The 13,996-nt window shown below is 44.3% G+C and overlaps 2 protein-coding genes and 1 pseudogene across 2 annotated transcripts; all 3 read left to right on the top strand.

Annotated features, from left to right (window-relative positions):
• Nucleotides 1-618: 618 nt before the first annotated feature.
• LOC146759591 (growth/differentiation factor 9-like) lies at nucleotides 619-3,551 on the top strand (annotated as a pseudogene).
• Nucleotides 3,552-4,643: 1,092 nt separating this feature from the next.
• Nucleotides 4,644-5,370, top strand: LOC146759590 (cytochrome b-c1 complex subunit 8-like). Its single transcript, XM_085510764.1, has 2 exons — nucleotides 4,644-4,842; nucleotides 5,161-5,370. Exons 1-2 carry the CDS (start codon nucleotides 4,689-4,691, stop codon nucleotides 5,253-5,255), a joined length of 249 nt encoding a protein of 82 aa, XP_085366890.1. The 5' UTR covers nucleotides 4,644-4,688; the 3' UTR covers nucleotides 5,256-5,370.
• A 3,737-nt stretch (nucleotides 5,371-9,107) lies between these two features.
• LOC146759589 (liver-expressed antimicrobial peptide 2-like) lies at nucleotides 9,108-10,986 on the top strand. The gene is made up of 3 exons (XM_085510763.1): nucleotides 9,108-9,228; nucleotides 9,632-9,768; nucleotides 10,713-10,986. The coding sequence occupies exons 1-3, from the start codon at nucleotides 9,172-9,174 to the stop codon at nucleotides 10,747-10,749; spliced, it is 231 nt and encodes a 76-aa protein (XP_085366889.1). The 5' UTR covers nucleotides 9,108-9,171; the 3' UTR covers nucleotides 10,750-10,986.
• Nucleotides 10,987-13,996: the final 3,010 nt, after the last annotated feature.

The following is a 13,996-nucleotide window of genomic DNA, read 5'->3' as shown; positions in this document are numbered from 1 at the left end:
CTCAGCTAACTAGCTGTCAATAACACTCCAAAATTGGTATCTGAATTAAACCTTCCATTCCAAATGAAAGAATTCTGTAAGTTAATTAAGCATTCTCTGAACAAGCACACCTTATTTAGAAGCCCTAAGATGCAAAAGCCAGATTACAGGTGACACTTCACTAGATTACCGATAGCACAGCTCTAATTAAAACCATCTGGCATGAAAACACGTTTTCCTTACTAAGTAAAACAAAACTCCACCCCTTTCCTTACATCATGCAACGAGTTTCTAAACACACCAAGCACTCACTACTACTCCAGATGGAATCTTTAGGAGCAACAATATTTAGCATCTTATATGTATTTAGCAATGATAACTGGTGCTGTTGCTGAACTTCCTTTAACAGCTAACACCCTGATACCGGAGTGCCGGCAGATCACGCTCACTCAGCCGGACCGGCGGCATCACTTGGGCTCCCGGCTCCCCCTGGGGGCTGATCCACGAACATGGTGCGCTGCAGTTTTCACCAGGTGGAGAAGTTTAACCCTGAGAAGCAGCGTTTGTTGGTGAGACGCTTCCACGTGCAGAGACTCAGCCTGGCCGCACACACACGCACGTGGATTCCACAGCCAGCTGCGGATCTTCCCCTTTGGTTTCTAATCACAAAGAAACCTCCCTTTAGAGTCACAGCTGAAGCATATATAAGGGCTCGCACTCGTGTGCGTTCGTTTTTTCTTGAATATTTTGGGGGAGGCGTTGTTAGGCTGCAGCTCTGAAGAGCATGGAGGGTACCTGGAGGGTCTGCGTTTGTTTCTATTGCTGCATTCACTGGTTTTCTTTCAGCATCCAGTGCTCCCCCCGCTCCAGGGGTCGCGCAGCTCCAGACAAGGGCTCCGGGCTTATGAGAGCTCCTGAGCTCCGCGAGCTCTACCCGCTGCTGCGGCTGCCCAAGGGAGCGAGCCGAGGCTGTGCGCTCCTGCCCCCCCTGCTCAAAGTGCTGTCCGACCAGGGATGGCAGAGCTGGGAACGTGGGACCCCCAGGCTCCAGCTGGACTCCCGAGCCCTGCGGTACATGAAGAGGCTGTATAAGATGTACGCCACCAAGGAGGGAATCCCAAAGGCCCACAAGAGCCACCTCTATAACACTGTTCGACTTTTCACCCCGTGTTCTGAGTGCCAGCACTGCCACAGGGACCTGATTACAGGTAGGTGATCAGGTAGGTGATTTACAGCACAGGCTGCTGGAGGCGTTTTGGTTTTTAACAGGCAGCCTCATGCCAATGTCTCCTAAATACAGCAGCAGTTAAAGCAGTGGTCTGAATCCAAATCAACTTGGAGCAAATTTGGAGGCTGCTGTTGAAATTCATAACTTTAGATAAAAAAAAATCATTAACATAAAGTTGTAAGTTTATTAAGATCCACAGAGACCACATCTGACTCTTAACCCTTTGCTTCTCTGTGTTTGAAGATCACTTAATGCACTTGTGTCTACCAAAGAACAATCTCTAACTCAGGAAAGCAGCAGTGCTGAGCAGTAAGAGAAGCAGCGTGCTGAGCATTCAGCTCTACACCTGGAGAGAAGGCCAGCACGGGGCTTCACCAGCCTCAGAATGAGACAGAAATTGCAGTTAATACAAATAACATCATGGGAAATGACAACAAACAGCGTGTACTACAGTAGGGACAAATGAGACAGAAATATGCATTCAGAATAGCTTGGAAGCTGTCATTCTGTTTCATGAGAGAGAAGCAAACTGACAGAAATGACTTTCTGCTTTGCTGTTAGTCAGCATCACTGGCAGCTGTTGGTCAGGAATGTGTGAGTAGGAACAATAACTGCAGCTAATGCTAAAAATCTAAAGTTTTAAAGGGAACATGGCAGCACACCCGTTAGAACTTACATCATTTCATGGTTACCTGCACAGTCCAAAGGCTCTGGTTCCTTTTTCCCCATTGGAACTGCCAACTTTGTGTGCTGTTCCTTAACTGCACTCAGTGCCTCTTAGAAACCTTGGGCCTTCTTGGTTTTGTTGATAAGTTTTGGTTCTGACTGAAGTAGACATTCCACATAATAAAAATATGGGCATCTAAATTGGTTTCTTCTGCTGCTTACCAATTTCTGGTGATCCACTATGTCAGAGCATTTATGTACCGGTGGCAAATCAAGATGCATTAACTGTGCAAGATCTTTGTTTCTCTTTTCAGGAGACCTTCACTCAGTGGATCTGCTCTTCAACCTGGACCGTGTTACTGCTCTCGAGCACTTACTCAAGTCTGTCTTGCTCTACTCATTTGACACCTCAGTTCCCACTTCTTCCTTTACGTGCACGTGACATTTGGCTGTTAAGGAGCATGATTCTTCTAGCCAAGAATGTCCCAGCATTTCACACTCTGTAGCTTTTAGCCTGCACTTTGAAGTTAGAAAGCGCAAGTGGATTGAGGTTGATGTGACTTCTTTTCTGCAGCCTCTCATTGCTACTAACAGGAGGAATATTCATATGGCTGTGAACTTCACTTGTCTGATGGGTAACCCACAACATAACACTAACCAGGATAATCTCATTAATATGGCTCTGGTCCCCCCTTCTCTTCTTCTTTACCTAAACGATACCAGCGAGCAAGCTTATCACAGGTGGAACTCACTTAGACACAGAAGGAAAAGCCCAGCGCGGCTCAGGCAGAGGAACAGCCTGTTTGCTGATGTGACAGGTGACAAAGGAAGAGAGAACACGCAGGTTAAAAGGGCATCCAGGCATCGAAGGGAAGAGAATCTGAAGGAAGCTCCAGCAACTCCGCCTCAAAACCTGAGTGAATATTTCAAACAATTTCTGTTTCCTCAAAACGAGTGCGAGCTTCACAGCTTCCGTTTAAGCTTCAGCCGGTTAAAATGGGACAAATGGATCATAGCACCGCATAGATACAGCCCTCAGTACTGCAAGGGTGACTGTCCAAGGGTGGTTGGGCACCGTTATGGCTCACCTGTACATACAATGGTGCAGAACCTCATATATGAGAAACTGGACTCCTCTGTTCCCAGGCCCTCCTGTGTTCCTGCTGAATACAGCCCTCTGAGCGTCCTGACCATAGAGCCTGATGGCTCCATAGTCTACAAAGAATACGAGGACATGATAGCTACTAAATGCACTTGTCGGTAGGGGGTGCACCTTAACCTGCTTCACACTTGCTTTGGGTGTTTTGTAATCTCAGAATATTTGTGGTGTTTGTGTAATTCTGACGGCTCTTTCAAACTGAATAGGAGCATGGAGTTAATTAGTGGGTGTTTATATAATAGCACTGTTTTTGTAGCCACTCGGGCTTTCTAGAATGTGGAAATAAATGTAAATATCTTTTTATTGGAATAATGTTGCATTTGAACAGAAGTGGTTTCAACTACCAGGTGCCTATTTTAAGCTGTTTTGGTACAGATTTAATAATAAATAAAATGAGTGCCTATCACACATATCACTTGAATTCAGTGTCTGCTAGTCTTACTTTATATAAAGAAATCCTTTGTAATGGCACTTCTGTTAAGCTTCTGGATAAGAGGAAAGGCTCATGTTAAAATTATTCTCAGTATTTCATTCTTTTTCCTTTCCAAATTTCCAGCCCCCCCCCCAGTGTTTTTCTTGTTGTAGGAATGTTGCAGAAAATGCTTGTTTCAGGATGAGAACAACTCAAGCTAAGAGAGCTTTGGCTGCAGCTCACACAAAGGGGGCTGCTTTTGGTAGGGATTTTTTAATAGAATATGGTGCTGTTTTGAGTGTGGGGTTTTTTTTAGTTGCGAAGAATAGCTTTTAAAACAATTTGTGAGCATGTTGTTGCGTAAACTCCCGTTCTCTACCAGCCCTTAACATTAGATCATGACTCACACGGCTCCGTGGGGCTTAGGCTGGGAGCACAGCCTGGTGGGGACAGCACGGAGCCCGAGGGCTGTACATGGCTCACAGGGCACTGGCAGGGCAGCAGACGTGCTTTAGTCCCTCGGCATGAGCCTGGAGCTGCGGTGCTGCCTGACACAGCCCAGCTCTGCCCATTGCGTTGGCCTGAAGCTGCTGAACTAAAAATAGTGCTGACTTTGGCGCTGTGTGAGGTTCATCTCACCAAGGGCTCCAGGCGAAGTGGTTCCACGTCAAACAAAGTCCTGCCTCAGCTTGGTGCTGTGTCTGATTGGCTTTAAAAAGGGTTGCTTGCTGAATGTACGCCACTCCCACCGATTCATTCCAAACGATGGGAGCTGAGCTCTGCCAAACGTGTGTGTATTTGAAGCTGCCTCCTTTCACATTGTGGCTGCGGCTCTTTCAGCAGTGACAGATCCTGGCAGCGCCCTGTGGTGCCTTTTCTCACCGTTTTTAGGGCGTTTTGGCGGTTTTAGGGGATTAAAGATGCTGCGCACCCTGCAGCTGGTTCAGCAGAAGCGAACACGGAGATGTGAAGTTATTCGCTCTTTATCACGAGTGTGGAAAAGTCAATGGAGGACAAAGCATTCAGGCTGTGGAAGCTGTAATGGGGGCAGCTACAGAAACGTATCACCTCATATCAGAAACGTGATGGATCCGAGGGCGCAACCTCTGCGCAGTGATAACGCACCCATTGCAACCAATGGCGACCAAGGGCCGCCTCGCCGCCAGGAAGCAGAAGCAGCATGTGAGGTTCCGTTCTGAGTCGCGCTGCAGCGGGGCGGTGTGACAAGGTGACATGGTCCGGCCATGGGCATCCACTTCGGGAACCTGGCCCAGGTGCGGCACATCATCACGTACAGCCTGTCGCCCTTCGAGCAGCGCGCCATCCCCAACGTCTTCTCGGACGGGCTGCCCAACGTGTGGCGGCGCTTCAGCTCGCAGGTCTTCAAGGTGGCGCCCCGTGAGTAGGAGCGGGGCTGAGCGGGGGCCCGATGGAGCTCGGGGGGACACAGTGAGCAATGGGGTCTTATGGTGGCAATGGGGCTTTGTAGTGGCAGTGGGGTCTTATAGTGGCAATGAGGCTTTATTGTGGCAGTGGGGTCTTATAGTGGCAATGGAGCCTTATGGTGGCAATGGGGCCTTACGGTGGCAGTGGGGCTTTATGGTGGCAATGGGGCTTTATAGCGAGGTGTCATGGCTGTGTTGCCGTAGAAGCACAGCGGGCAGCCCGTGCTACTCTGTGCCGTGTCCTGTGTCAGTGTTTCCTTTCCGTTTCCAGCCTTCCTGGGCGCCTACCTGCTGTACTCGTGGGGCATGCAAGAGTTTGAGAGGCTGAAGAGGAAGAATCCTGCTGACTATGAGAACGACCAGTGACTGCACCGCTCAGTGTCACCGCTCTGCGTTACTTGTTCCATTGCTCATTCACGGAACCAGAGGGACGGGGAGATAATACATAATAATGCCTAATAAACTTTAACTTTGGCCTGTATCTTTATATGAAGTCTGTGTCTTACATTGTTTAAGGTGAATTATACCCCGTTATCTGTCAGGTGAATGCCATACAGAGATAACAGTACTAAAATCCTCTAAGCTCAAATTGCTTTATTTCACATTTCTCTCTGACTCTATTTTCTAGATACATTTCTCAGTGTATTCAGTTGAAGGCAGCCCTGGCTACAGAACAGGTGATGAGAAATAGCAGAGCATTGGTGAGCAATTTGATCCTTTTATCCTCCTCTCACTGGCCACTTTTTGCTTGAATTAGAACATATTCCAGTCTGTGTACCTGTGAAGAACAGTCTGATATGATACTGACAAAAATTGCCCAGCCTGACTGATGGTTCAGAATTGAATATGAGCTTTGATCATTTATACAGTTACCAGGTTATCATATTTATTAATAATAATCAGATGATAAACTGCAATTCTGATGTTTGGTTAGCGTTAACTGGCTGAATTAAAAGCAGTTCCTAGGGAACTACAAGGAAGTAAAAGGATTATTTTAACACCCAAAGATGATTTAAGGAACTCTATTACTACCATTAAATTTTCAAATGCATGACTACAAAATTCACCCCGGGGCTCTTACATGTATGACACGTTTCCCTCTGCAAAGTCCAGAACATTTGGCCGATTCCTTTATCTTTTATTTTTCTTAGTGTTGAGCTGTCTGCCTCAAATTCAAGCAAAGCAACACCTTTATCTCCCTGTCACGCTATTCCTGTAGCTGGTACTGAAAATTTATCTAATCTGGAGAGTGTGACGTTCTTCTGTGATAGATCCTTTGTGGGTTAAGGGCTGAGCTGTCTGGAAGTCAAAGATGCTCAGTCTCTCACTTCAGCAAGCTGTGAATATACACTTCCAATAGCTGCAGGCTTTCTTGTTCTGTACTCCCAAGTGCAGTCTGAGGTTGGCAGAAACAAGCAAAGCAAGCTACTCAGTGCTGTAAGTTCTGCTAAAAATAATCTATTTCAGTTCTATTTCTACTTAAGCAAGGGAAGAATAAACTGGGTTCTCCAATTCTGAGCAGCCAAACATGTCGGCAGCCATACTTCATTCAGAACTCTTGTTTGGGTCTTATTTACTTACCCTCAAACAGCAACAGGAGTTGATTCGTAGCCTGAATAACAAGACATCTAAGGTTTCGTACTGTGGGAGTTTGAGTCAATACTTCCTTTTTGGTACCTCTCAGCAGTTCTGTTGAGCATGAGCAGCTCAGAACAGAGCCCAGCCTCTCGTGAGGTCTCTGCTCCCATTCACAGACAGCTGAACTATGTCCAGACCAGCTGCTAGACTGCTGTAAACAGGTGGCAAGTTCAGCTGCCACTGCTGAGTTTACCTACAACCCAGCAGCCCCGTGAGCTTCAAGCGACAGCACCGCTGCCAGGCCCTGGCTTTTAACCTTCATGCTGCAGGGTCAGCAGCTGGGCTGGAGCTGCTCCCTGTCTGTTCCTGCTGCTGGCAGCACCTGCTGCAATCCCGCTGAGCTGTTCTCATCTCTGCAGTTGCCTGCGGGCCCAGCCGTGCAGCAGGGAGCAAGAAGCAAACCTGGCACATTGACATGCTGCTGCAGTGATGGCTCCCACCTGCCAGGTGGTACGTGGGAGCTCAGCTGAGCAGCATTTCAGAGTCTGAACAATGCAGCTGAAAATCAATCTGTCCCCTCATTTATTTCTGATGTTCCTTCACTAAATGCTAAAAGTGGCAACACAGCAATGTTTTACATTCTTTTCAATTGTTTAAACAATTGCAGTGGCTATCTACTGGCCTGCAACAGACATCTGGACTGCACTGCATTTGCACACATGGAAACAATCAGTCCCTTTTTTTTCTTGCACAGATGAAACAGATGCAGCCCAGAAGGGATCTGCAACTACAAAACACTATAAAGAACTTATAATACACAACAATTTTGATGTATCATCACACGACTAGTTTTAGCTAGCAAAAAATGCTGAGAAACAATGACATGCTGGAGGCACTGCTCTTAGAGTTGAGATGCCATTCAAACCTGTGCTCCACAGGTGAAGGCAGTAATTAAAACTCAGTTGTATGTAAAGAAAGGATTCAGTAGAAGAAACAGTTGAGAAATTCACAGCAAAATGTAAAAAAAACAACCAACCAACACTGAAGTTCAGCTATTTGATCTGCAGTGATTATGTGAGACCCAAGAATGCAAAATAAAGACCAGTTTTGATTCCTCCTCACAGGGAAGCAAGACAAATAAGGGGAAGTGGGAAAATGTAAGAGGAACGCCAGGAAAGGAGCAAATCTTCCTGCAGTGGGTTGGAGGCAATATGCTGCAAAGGGCTTTCATTTAATCCCAGTGAAATTTGGGCTTCGCAGTAATCATTTGTAGGCTGGAACCTGACAACCAAGCAGGCATTATCTTAATCTATGTAACTTGCCTTCCACGCTGGCACTTATGCCTCCATATTGGGCAATCACAGAAAACGGTAGCCTACTGCAATCACATTTGGATTTATAATGTAGCTGAAGCACAATTATTTTGTACAGTACCTGAAATATTTGTTTTTAAACAGACTGCTTCCAAATCTACGTGCAGAGCTTGACACAGCTATACTGGTGTTCTGCTACTCTGCAACTGAAAAAAGTCATTTCCTTGACAGATACAGCAAACCTGAACATACGTGGTAGCTGGGTGCATGAAGCATCACAGCCAAAAAGGAGTAAATAGTGACAAGGTGCATTTACAGAGTAGTAATCTTAGACACACACCTACTCCTACTTGTCTCAGTGGGAGACAAGTGGGGGAAGCATGTTTCAACTTTGATATTTTGGAAGAAATGGGAAGCAGTATGTAGTGCTTTTTAAACATTATTTTCTCTGGGCTGTTGGCAATCTTCTATCACCACAGAAGAGTTTAAGATTTCCCTTAATTACAGTCTGCCTGTCCACATCAGTGGGAGTTTTGTAGGCACCTTTCAGAAGATGAATCGTGAGGTAGACTATGAGATACAGAGGCAGAGTACAGCAGAGAGCATTCATCTCCATAAACCAGTCTTGCTAGATAGAGCAACTCACCTCCATAAAATCCTTGCAGCCATCCCTTCTACTTTTTTGCTTAGCTATCTAGAGATTAACTGCACATGAGGATCCTTGAAAGGACAGATCTGTGATTTACCTACCAAGTAATAACATTATTTTGACATTCCAAACCCCACATGGAAAATATTATATCTGATTCTCAAGTACTGCTTTGTGGGAATAAAGGTTAAATTATTTGCTTGTGATTCTTTCACACACCAAGAATGAGAAGCAGAGTCGAAAGTTTGATTCTCTGCTCAAAATACTCTCAGGAGAGCAGTATTTACCTCCCAGCTGGCAAACTCAGAGCTGTGCATGCTGTGAATGTCACAGAAGTCAAATAAGGTTATGGCTTTTTGATCTTCACCATGAGACTGTTGGCCACCCACACTTTTACTTGCAGGCACACAAGGGAGTTCTGGTAACATGCTAGATAGGTGTTAAAGAAAGAACAGTTGGCAAATCTGGTAAGCTGACCAGACAAAGTACAAGTGGAAGGAGAGTAAATCATTAGCTAGATAGATAGGCCTTGAACCAGATCGCTTCAGTAGATGCTAACTTTGTAATTCCCTCTTGCTCCTAAATGAACTTTGTTCCTGTAATGACTGACAGCTGATGCAACGATAAGAGAATGAAGTCTATAAAAATCTGGCTGTAGCTTGGGAAGTTCTATTTGGGGCTCTTCCAACCTCCTCCACCTACAGCTGCTCCTACAGTTGAAGTGGCAGCTCATCCTGTGAAGATGCACTGTTGGAAAAGCATGGCATTCCTTTTATTCTTCTCACTGCTGCTCAGTCAGGTAAGCACAGATTACTGTTTGAAGTGCTAGTTCAGACGTCAGACAGCAAAGACGTGCATGAACGAGAGGAACTGGCAGGAGTCAGCAGTGTGGGTAGAGCTCTTTTGGGGGACTCAGCATCCCAAAGAAGCAGAGTGTCTGCCTAGTGAAGATGGGTCACTTGCTCAGTTACTTTTCAGAGTAATTGTGCCTTCCCTCCCAAAGTAACTAAAATGCTGATTTTTAATAACTATTTCTTTAGGACTCGGATACAAACAATTATGCTTTAAGAGAGCAATGTCTGAAAACAAGGAAGATTTAAAGTCCTTCACTTAGTAATGCTTAAGATGATTGACCCGAGCATCAAAATGACCCTCTGCCCACTGCTGCTGCATGTTGCTGACAGTTGGCTGCTCTGTTCCAGGCACACTCTGCTTCCCTGCACCAACCACAGCCCCTCCAGAGACAGAAGCGGATGGCACCTTTCTGGAGAGGAGTCTCACTGAGACCCGTTGGAGCCTCATGTAGGGATAACGGTGAATGCATTACAATGCTATGCAGGTACTAACCCTAATCAACATCATGGCTTGGAGACGTTTGATACTGTGTTATGTGGAGGAAGTTCCTACTTCTTCTCAATCAATTAAGATATGAGATTAACTCTGTGCATAAAAGAAAAAAGATGCCAGGAATAAGGATGGAGCAATAGATTGAGACCTCTTCTGTTGGCAGTACAAACAGAACAGAGTCCAAGTGCCCTTGATGACAGGCCTGAGCCATTGCAGTGCAACCCCAGAAAAGTCATCTTAGAAAGAGAAAAAAGAACACAGAGTTCGAGACTGAATTTAGGTACTGAGGCCTTAAAAATTAATCCTTAAGGCCAAAATAATTCACTTTAAAGCATATATTAATTAAAAGGGACTACTTCAGCTCTCATTTTGAAGAGAGCTAAAATACTAAAGCAAAAATTCCTCAGTTGCCATGCACACGAAGTATGAGTAAATTGTCCAAATCCATATAAAAAGTGATGTTGAAGTTACTTGGTGACTGAAAGCTGATTTTGTGGCACCTACTGTACTGCCAGAAAGCAAATGGAAGAAGAGCAGAACATATACATCATCTAGATGCAAATGCTACAGGAAATGGTAGTCAGGCTCCTCTTTTGCATGCATTTGAAATGCTTCTTGTGGTTCTACCAACTAGTATGGATGAACTGTAACAGCAGCTACAGGAAGATAAATAGACAGAAAGGTGTCTCTTATGGGTAACTTGTACGCCACTATCTGACTACTGGGTCAGACCTGGGTAAGCTGTTCTTTGCAGTTACCATGAGAAGCAAAGAATGTAAAACGAATAAAGTCAAACTGAATTAAGTCAGTGAGATAACAGCAGCACCGCTGCAATGGCTGAGTAAGATGAGCACCGCTAGGGCTGGATAGACTTGTGTAAGCCCTACATGGCCGCCAGTCTGAGCTGTCAGTGCCTGATGATGTTTTGTCCTCCAGGAAGAACCGCTGCTTCCTTAGAACTGCCTCCGAGTGACCTGCCTCTAAGAACACCCACTGCTGTTACTGCTGCCACGGCTCAGCTCTACTTGTGACGTATTTATTGACCACTCAGAAGCTACGACAGCAAATCAGCAACAAGTACATTCGACTTTCCTGCCACAGGAACTGGTAAAAGGACTTCAAAAAGATGGAGAGCATTCGCTCACCGGGGTTGTACCTCTGCAGCACGCACTGAGGATGGCCAAGCTCAATAAAAGGACTCTGCATCTCATGTTTGTTTTGTTTGTAATTGTTCATATATATATATTTATTTTAAGGTGCGTATTAAAAGTTTATATTCCGCAAACTACCTGGGTTTTTCCTTGCATCCTGTGACCACAGTGTCTGCTGACGGCACATCAGGCACTTCAAGCAGAAGTGCTTATTTCACAGTGGACTTTAGACATTTATCATTCAACCTGGCAAGTGTGTAAAGTTGATCACGCTTCTGTCTCATTTCAGTCTCAATAGCTGAACTCTTAGCCGGACTTCAAATAAAAGCCTGTTAGAAGAGAGAGCAAACAAACTGATAATAATAGTGCTAGCAGATTCAATATACTAAATATATCTGGTGATAACTGGAAGAAGTATTTACTTTTAAATTATTTCTAATCAAAATTGCCTACGTCCCAAGCTGACCAGATACAAATGTCAGGAACTGTGCTTGCAAAAGTCACGCCTGGTCCTTAGAGTTGAGTTTTCAGATGTGTAACATCAATGCAGCCGAAAAGAAGCGCTGCAGAAGTACTGTGCACCCAACAGCACCGATTCCCCGGGCTGCATATAAAAACCAAGTCGGGGAACACTGCATTCCAATTTGCCCGTATCAGCTCCAATAGCAAATGCAGAGAGGTATGACAGGAGTAGGTACGTTTCCATTAAGTTTCCAGATGAAATTAAAACTTTTACATAAAGATGGCCTATATAAACCCTAACGCTGTAACACAGCGTTTCAAATTGTTCAGTATAGTGTATTCGATTGAAACTCAGCTGAGATCGGCAGAGAGCAAAGAACTAATGCTGTCGATAGCTGATCTAGCAACGACCAGAGCTCGTATTGAGAGAAAAATGTACTTATTACATCGCTAAGCCCTCCCTCCCTGCCTCCCCCCACCCCCAATACCGCTGCTTTCAAATGGCATCATGGCATCAGAAACCAATTCCTTGAAAAGTAATGGAGTTTGACATACATCACGATTCCCTGATTGATTGATTGCTTTTAGGTAACTTTCACACTGTGGAGATTTGCCTCCTGGAACAGCTCTGTATTTGTCTGAGTTGGCCACCAAAAGCTTTGGCTAGTCTTCACACTTCAAGATATCCAGCATTAACATACAGGTTTCCATAACACTGTTTCATTAGATGGAATAATTTAAACCCTGACCAAAATTTTTGTCTGAAATCTAAAAATTTGGAAGTTGCTTACTCCCCAATGGGTAATTCAAACTTGACTTGCTCAGGCCCTTAACATAAACGCTGCGGTGACAGTAAATATCTGTTAGGTAACTGAAATATTAAATACAGCAAAGGTAGTCTCTTTTTCCAATAGTTTCCCATTCTGGAAAACTACATCATTATCTGCCTACGGCTTTATTTTACTTGCCCCGGGCAAGCACATCATTCCCATAAAGTACTGACTCTGTATGTTGGGGCCATTCATAAATACATTTCAGGGCTTTTTTTTTTCTTCTTCTTTTCCTTTGTTATCACAGCAATCAAGCCTCAGCAATCTAAAGGAATATACATTGCACTCCTGTATAATATGCAAGATTTATCACCAGTAAGATGGTGACTCAGCACTCAATAAATAATATATCAATATAGTCAGTTGCACCATAATCTAAAAACAAGTATAACATATACTTTGGACAGACTGATTTCATATATATATACATATATATTAAAAGACACATACAATACAAATTGCATACTGCCATCAAAAGCCAAGAAGAGCCATTCACACGCTCTACTTTATGGCTAATAGTTTCAAATCAAAATAAAAGTATCGGGCTGTTTTACTCTGGTGTCCTGAAGATTTGCTTATAAGTATAAATGGTTGCACCTTACCATCTAGGAACCTGCAAGTTTCACAGCAAATCCAAATAATAGTGATATCTGAGCAAGCCTAGTCTGATTAAGCCATTTTTAAGATTCACCAACTGGGACCACGTTCGGTAAGGGAATTAAGATCTCACTGTTGATATGTGCTTAAGATCCAATCATCTAGGGAATCGTTGAGGAAGCTGGGAGTGAGGGATCCCCTCCTCAGCCACCAGCGCAGCCTGCCTTAGTGCTGACGCTGTCTGCATTTCCACTGCTGTTGTGTAGAGGTTAACAAAAGGACAGAGTTGGACTGTTAGTCTGCATCGTGGCACCGGGATGGAAGCATATTCAGTATTTGCATTTTTTTAATTGCTATGAAATCTGACAAAGTACACAACTTCTGTCTTAAAAACAATGGTAAAGCCCAAATCAGATATGCTTTTGGAAGCGTGAAATTTAAGTGTCTCTGATTGAAATAGCCACAGATGAGTAAGGCATTTTTCAAATAACAAGACCACTGTGTATCTTCCATACAGACAGAAAACCTGGGCAGCACTCCAGGGAATGTTTCCCTGTGACGGATTCTGTCAGCCATTTCAGGTCCACATTTTAACACAATGTAAGAAGTCTTTCAGTTACCCAAAGACCCATTGACCTGGGGACAAGCAAAACATTTTTGTAAGAGACAACTGCGTGTAACACCAAAAGGTATTTGTGGGACTCTAAGGAAATAAAAAGAGAAAATAAATTCCCAGAGATGAGACCATTCCTGCTTACAGTCATGGTCACGGTGCACAAAGGAGCAAGCTGGAAGCAGCCGCACCGGCCGGTGCAGCACTACACAAAAAAAAACAACTATGAATGCAACTCCTACAAAGGTATTTTTTATATAGCGTCAAAAGAGTGCTAGGCACTTTAGAGTATTAAAGGAAAAATTAGTTGACAGTGTCCTATTAACCAGGATGCAGAGTCTGAGGGTACAGAGTTTTGTCTCTAACAGCAAACACGAAAAGAATGCAATCTTGCACAGTGATTTAATAAAAAGGATGCTCCAACCAACAGACCTGATCAGTGATTCAGCTCTAACGGGAAAAGTCACAGGTCCGCTAACCAAACACATGTTGGTTTGTATGTAGCAAAGCTCTTCTGGAAGTACAAAACACGCTGGAACACAAAGGAAGCTCTACGAATATGCAGCT

Source organism: Coturnix japonica, chromosome 10 (genome assembly GCF_054131305.1).
Source record: "Coturnix japonica strain WE chromosome 10, WE-NBRP24, whole genome shotgun sequence".
Classification (NCBI taxonomy): Eukaryota; Metazoa; Chordata; class Aves; order Galliformes; family Phasianidae; genus Coturnix; species Coturnix japonica.
Note: the sequence above shows the minus strand (reverse complement) of the source record. Positions and strands in the feature narration are given on the sequence as shown.